The 6,152-nt window shown below is 44.2% G+C and overlaps 1 protein-coding gene across 1 annotated transcript in view; it reads right to left on the bottom strand.

Annotated features, from left to right (window-relative positions):
• Positions 1-349: 349 nt before the first annotated feature.
• Positions 350-6,152, bottom strand: part of Hacd2 (3-hydroxyacyl-CoA dehydratase 2) — a 92,892-nt gene continuing 87,089 nt past the window's right edge. Inside the window, exon 7 of the mRNA XM_005344887.3 lies at positions 350-3,186. Coding sequence (XP_005344944.1) covers positions 3,104-3,186 — 83 coding nt within the window. The 3' untranslated portion in view covers positions 350-3,103. The remainder of the gene's footprint in view (positions 3,187-6,152) is intronic.

Raw genomic sequence — 6,152 nt, 5'->3', positions numbered from 1 at the left:
ACTGCTGGGAAACAGTTATCTGCTGCCTGGGGACTCAGCTTAGTATTAGGAAACCCCCCAAACAAATAAACAAAAACCCCATTCTAGGGCAAAGGATCTTCCATCTTCACTTCTTACTGATTAATGTTGTAGACTTCTGGTTCCTCAGCTGGGGGGCGGGGGACTCGCAGCCTTGTGCAGCCTGTTGGCAGCCTGCCTTGGTGAACCCGAACACTAACTGGTAGAAAGAAACATCTTAATAAAGTCTATTTTTTCTGTAAGTAGAGAAGTGGTAGTATCAGAAACAGATTTGAAAATCATCAAAGAACAAGCTGGAGTCTGTAAGGGAAGGGGAGTTTCCACATTCTTGCAACATGGCCCAGATCAGACCCAGGCAGAGCACACACCAGTTTATTTTGAATGCAACATAGATCAGTGTTTGATGAGTATAACCTACTACATTAATATCAGATAAAAACAGCTTTCAAATGCATGCATAGAAAGTTAAGCATAGTCTTTGAGCTCCTTATTTCTAAATATACAAAAAATACATTTAAATTATATAATTTTAGTGAATCAAAGACTTATAAAATTACAATTTTGGTTTCCACAACATAGAAAAAATACAAAAATGATTATATATATGGTTGTGTAATTTTTTTTCACCCAAATTTCAAAGGAGCAGTATGTATTGACTTTGATGTTTCATAATGGTTGATCTGAAACTCAGAACTGAATGTGATTTTCAGGCGGACCACAGTGACACCAGCTTTTATTAGAAATGAAAAGCCAGCAGGAGTGAAAAGCAGCAGCACGAGCGATCCCTCGTCTGCCTCTTGGGCTGGTGTCGGCTACATCATCCTCTTGCTCAGTTGGCTTTTAGAGGAACAGCGCTTATTCTGTGACTAACTCCACGGGGCCTCTGATTACAGAGCAGGACGTGCAGTGAGTGGTCCCCACCTCAGCACGATGCAGATTAACAACACGAGTCTACAGAGCACTGCTGTGCACCTCAAATAATCCTTCCCTTCAAGAGGGCCCCTTGGGAAGATCTGAGACCATCACGGGTGTGGGGAAGATGATGCCTCAGACTCTTAAGTCTGAAAGTACCCTTTGAAGTACCCTGAGAAGCACCTTCCTCAGTCACACCTCACTATTAGACGTGACACTTGGAGGGACTGGATGTTCTCAATTTATAAAAGAACAAAATTACCTTAATTCCAAAGAAGAAGTTAATTCATGTTAGGGATGAAAAAGGAAAGGAAAAAAAAAACCAAAACAAAACACTAAAAGCCAGCTGCCAAGAGAGGTGACTGACAGACAGCTGCACACACCTGCTGTGCCTTCAGTGCTCAAGTCCAGAAGACACTGGATTGAGATCCTTTCTGAAGGAAACCGGTGATTGTGTTCTCATCACCCACATTCAATTCGATGTAGTTCAGCCAACGCAGAACGCCCCAGGAAAACCCTGTCCTTGGGCTGGACGGTTTGCTTCTCACATCACCTCCTGCAGCCATTCCGACACAACTGTGACAATCTTATCAGATACAAGACTGATAACCCAAGTTGATTCTGTTTTACAGAAGTACAGTTTGGAGAAATAAAAAGTTGAAGAAAATCTTTTCCATATATTTGTCTATCAAATACCAGAATAGATTGTGATTTAAACACAGCCAAGTTAAGAGAGCTGACTGGAGGCAGAATTCTAATGTTCCCTTTGACAATAACTTATTACACACCTGCCTGCATTGGTTTTTCAAGCTCCTATGAAAATACACATTTGAAAATGTAGTTTTCATTATATTCTTCTGATTGGAACAATTATATTCTAAATGACAATGGCAAGATTTTTAAAGTCTTAAACAGAAAAGAAAACAAGGGACGTGATCCTATTAATGTGCTGTCTGAAATCAGGTGCACATCTAAACTCGGGCCTGGCATCTTCATTAGAACTTTGCTTTCTATTTTTAAAAGGACAGTTTGTTGAGTGCACTGTGAGGAGCTGCGGGCAGGGCAGTAACTCAGGTTTTGCCTGTCTCCTCCAAACCTTTCCTAAAGGGACTTCCATAGACAGTTAGGCAATTCAGTGCTGAGAAGACTCCTTAGACAATGCCCACAGTGAAAGCCAGCTGGGGGCTGCTCTGACATGTGTGTCACTGAACTTACAAGGCAGTGGGAATTAACACAGGGCCACAATCAGGAAAAGTATCCAAACAGAAGAGTCAAAAGCTAAAATAAAAAGTAAGTATAGATTTATATCTATTTCTGAATGCTTTTCTGAACTATGGTGGTAACTACAGATTTTCTCCTCCTGTGTAATGCGGGCTTCGAGTCTGGCAATGAGAATAGCTTTGGGCCAGTACACATCTGTGCTCTGAGCTGGGTACAATGGAGGTACTGGGCATTTACTAGGTACTGAGCCTCCCCTCTCACACCTTGGCTTGTTAGAACCTGCAGAAGCTAAGCCCAGGTAAGGGTCTTTACAGTATACAGACTTACTAACTCCAAGCATGGTTCTTAGTGGCAGGCAGTAATGAGTCAATTGAGAACAAATGAAAGACTTAGGCTTTTAGTGGCTTTCTGGTTACAGGCACTACCCGAAGCTTCACAGGCATATACATCTTATAACTCATTCACTAGATATGAGGGCTAGGTCCTAGCCAGAACTTCAGAGCATTCCAAAGGATAAACTGCTGCTTCTTAATCACAGAGAGTTTCCAGCATGCCGTCAAGCACTTTGAGAAGGGGATGCTAAACACACTGCAGACTGCAGCTTTCGAGAACTCAGTGTTACAGGTCTCTATCTGTCAGGTATATGAAGGACATGGAGAAGATAAACACCAACCCCTTTTAGGACCATCACAGACACTGGGAACTCCTGGTAATAGCATGCTGAAAAGGACCAGCTAGGATGCTTGAACTAACAGCTTTCTGCATTTTTATCTTTATTTTTATTTTTTATAAAATCCCAGGCCCATGTGACACTGGATTTTGGTTCTTATTTTGTTTTTAATATTTTAAAAATAGTTCTTACTTATTTTCTATGAAATGTACTGGGAACTCAAAAAGTCTGCAGCATTTTTTGATCTTTGAAAAGTTTGGTTTCGGGTAGTGGTGTAGAGAGCTAGTCAAACTTCTTGTGTTCTTCAGTGCGAGAGAGGACCTTTCTTCTCTGGTGGAGCATGTGGAAGTACAGCTGGGGGAAAACTGGAAGACAAGAAGAGAACAGTGGCTTAGAAACCTTTGGAAGCTCCACTCACTCACTCAAAGCACGGCTCCAGACGGTGACCAATAGCACTAATAAAACAGGCGTGGAGAGGGAGGAACAACATGGGACTCTCCTGCTCCAGCTGAAGGGAAAGCAGTGTGCAGTGGAATGGCAGACACTATTGCCACTACCACAAGAGTCAAGATGCCAGAGGTCACCAAATAGTTATCATCCATGCCGGAGACTAGAAACAGTGTCACACGAGGCAAGTTTCTGTCACTGAGCAATGGGCCCAAAACTTGCTTACACCCCACTAACCACATTTATTCTAGGTAACTTCAGAACCCCAGAGAAAGACATGTGATGGAGTCTTCCCGATTTCAGGAGAGGAAATCACAGCTCCAGAGAGGGTAAACAACATGCCTGGGTGCTCACAGGGAACCTGATCAGGTCCTGGGCTCTGGACTGCTTGGGGGTGGGGCCATAGTGATCACCTCAGGGCACATACTGAGAAAGGCTTATCTATGACAGGCAGAATGAGGAGGGAGAAGAGGGCGCAGACATAACAAAGTAGCACTAGGGGTATAGAAGGGAAGCCAGTATTTTGGGTACTGGAAAGCCTTCTGTCCTTGGTATTGATTTTAGAGGAGAGACTGCCTCCCTAGAGAATGTTTGGCAAGGGGGTTGGAGTAATGAGCATTTAGAATATGAAACAGGGATGCCAAAATATGCCTAACACCTGTTCACCACAAACCAAATGCCCAGTGGAGAAGTGCTGATTGACAACCTGGTCTTCACATGGCTACTGCAAACGGGGACACCCAATCACCACAGAAACACTGTGTAAGGACCCTTCCCTTCCCTTTCAGTGGCCCCATCTCTGTGTTCCAGAGAATAGCCTGTATTTGAGGGAAGGGGGCTTCTACTATTGCCAGCTCTCCTGGGAAAGTTAATTCCTTAAGCTGATAACTGGTTTTTTTTTTGTTTGTTTGTTTGTTTGTTTTTTTTCCTGACAGAGTCTCTCTGTAGTCGCGGCTGTCCTGAAACTTGCTAGGTAAACCAGAGTATCTGCCTGTCTCTGTCTCCCAAGCGCTGAGATTAAAGATGTGCACCACTATGCTTGGCTTTAAGCTGACCAAAATTTAAATGCCCCTCTTAAAGAGCTTCAAGGTATCAGGAGGTATCCAGAGATGTGGCCAACAGGCTCCAAGCCCAGTTGCCACCCCATTTGCTACTTCCAGGGAGGAAGTTACTCATGGAAGAGGCTCAGCTTATGCAAAGAATTCAATAGTGACACAACTATTTTGGTACGAAAGCCAGAAAATTTGACAAGCTCTATAATCTAAAAACTGGAAATAAGGATATAATTAAGCCATAGGGAGTGCTAATTGTAATCATTTAAAAACGTGGGCCAGCCACATCGCCAGCTTTCCCTAGGAAAGGGGCTCTCTGAGCTGAGCAGGCCCAGGACTGGCTGCATTTGTGACTACTGCATCACTCACAGGGGGTGGCAATGTGTTGGGAACTATAGATCCCTGGCCTCTTGACTTTCTCAGACCCTTTGGCTGCTGGAGTGAACTGAGCAAAACACCTGTGCCTGCAGCCGCTCGATCCCAAGAACTAGGCGTGGCTAAGGATCCCTATATAAGCTGATCCCAAGAACTAGGCGTGGCTAAGGATCCCTGGGCACAATAAAGACTGGCACTGGGCATTCTTGTATCGAGGATGAGCCGTGTCTGCGTCTCTCTGTCTCTGTATGTTTTTACGTCTCCAGCTTAGTTCCCGGCTCATGTACCAGTCCTGTAGTGACACGGGAGCTCCAGGACTGTCTCCATTTGGGCTTTTACAGCAATGCCCCATGGCATCTTCAGAGGTTAGTACTAGAGGCTATTCATTAGCTCCCTCACTGGTAGTAGAAGCAGAAGATGGTCATGCATTCCTTCAGTCTCATGGGAAAGAGCTTGAGGCTATCAGCAGGGTCACACTACAGAAATGAGGCTTTTTCTAAATTTAGAATTTTTAATAAACATTTATTTAGTATGTGTGCATTGTGTCTGTGCCGTGGTACATGTGTGGAGGTCACAGGACATCTTGTAGGTGTCATCTTTTTCACTCTACCATGTGGGTTCCAGAGATGGCACTCAGGTTGCCAGACTTGGCACTTTACCCATAGACATTTTGCTGGCCCAGACGTGACCCTTTCCGTTCTCTTACACTCGGCAGTGGCATTTAGTGTTCTAGGTAGAAAGAGGAATGTATGTGGGAAGCTGGACACTGGATGATCTAGGGCGGTTTTCTGTTCCAGGGGTGACTTCTTGGCAGTCAAAGCATTGATACTGTCTCTATCAGAATGACCACTGTGATCAGGATGAACACTACTACCCTACCCATTCTAAGCAGTAGATCCTGAGTTTACTCCTAATGTCAATGCAGAAAAAGAAGAACAAGACAGCAGAAAACAGAGTAAATTGCCCCTATGTCCAACTGTCCCTCATGAAATGAGGAGGGGCAGAGGATGTGGATTGGAGGCTGGGGTGCCCCTGTAGCAAGTCAATCCTCAGTATTCAGGACACATGGCTACTTTAACTACATCTAGCCATACTGATGAAAGAAAGCCTTGAAGAAGATACTAACCTGAATAGGCAACTGAGAAATCTACTATCTTCTGTTGGTTCTGAACTGGAGAGCAGAAAGGAAGGAGGAGGAGAGACCTAAGGTTAGGAAAGCTGAGTTCTGTGCCTGGAGAGAACAGTCAGCTGTAAAAAGCATATGTTTCTCTTGTAGAGTACCAGAGTTTGGTTCCCAGCACCCACGTGAGACAGCTAATACTGGCCTCTTAAGGGACATGGCCTGCCTTTAACTAAAAATCAATCTTGATGACTTGGTGGATAAAGAGGCTTGCTGAGCAAGCCTGACACCATGACTGTGATCCCGGTCACATGGAAAGAGAACTGACACATGACTG

This window comes from Microtus ochrogaster, chromosome 2, assembly GCF_000317375.1.
Source record: "Microtus ochrogaster isolate Prairie Vole_2 chromosome 2, MicOch1.0, whole genome shotgun sequence".
In the NCBI taxonomy this organism is placed as follows: Eukaryota; Metazoa; Chordata; class Mammalia; order Rodentia; family Cricetidae; genus Microtus; species Microtus ochrogaster.
The sequence above is the reverse complement of the archived record's forward strand: the minus strand, read 5'-3'. Positions and strand labels throughout refer to the sequence as shown.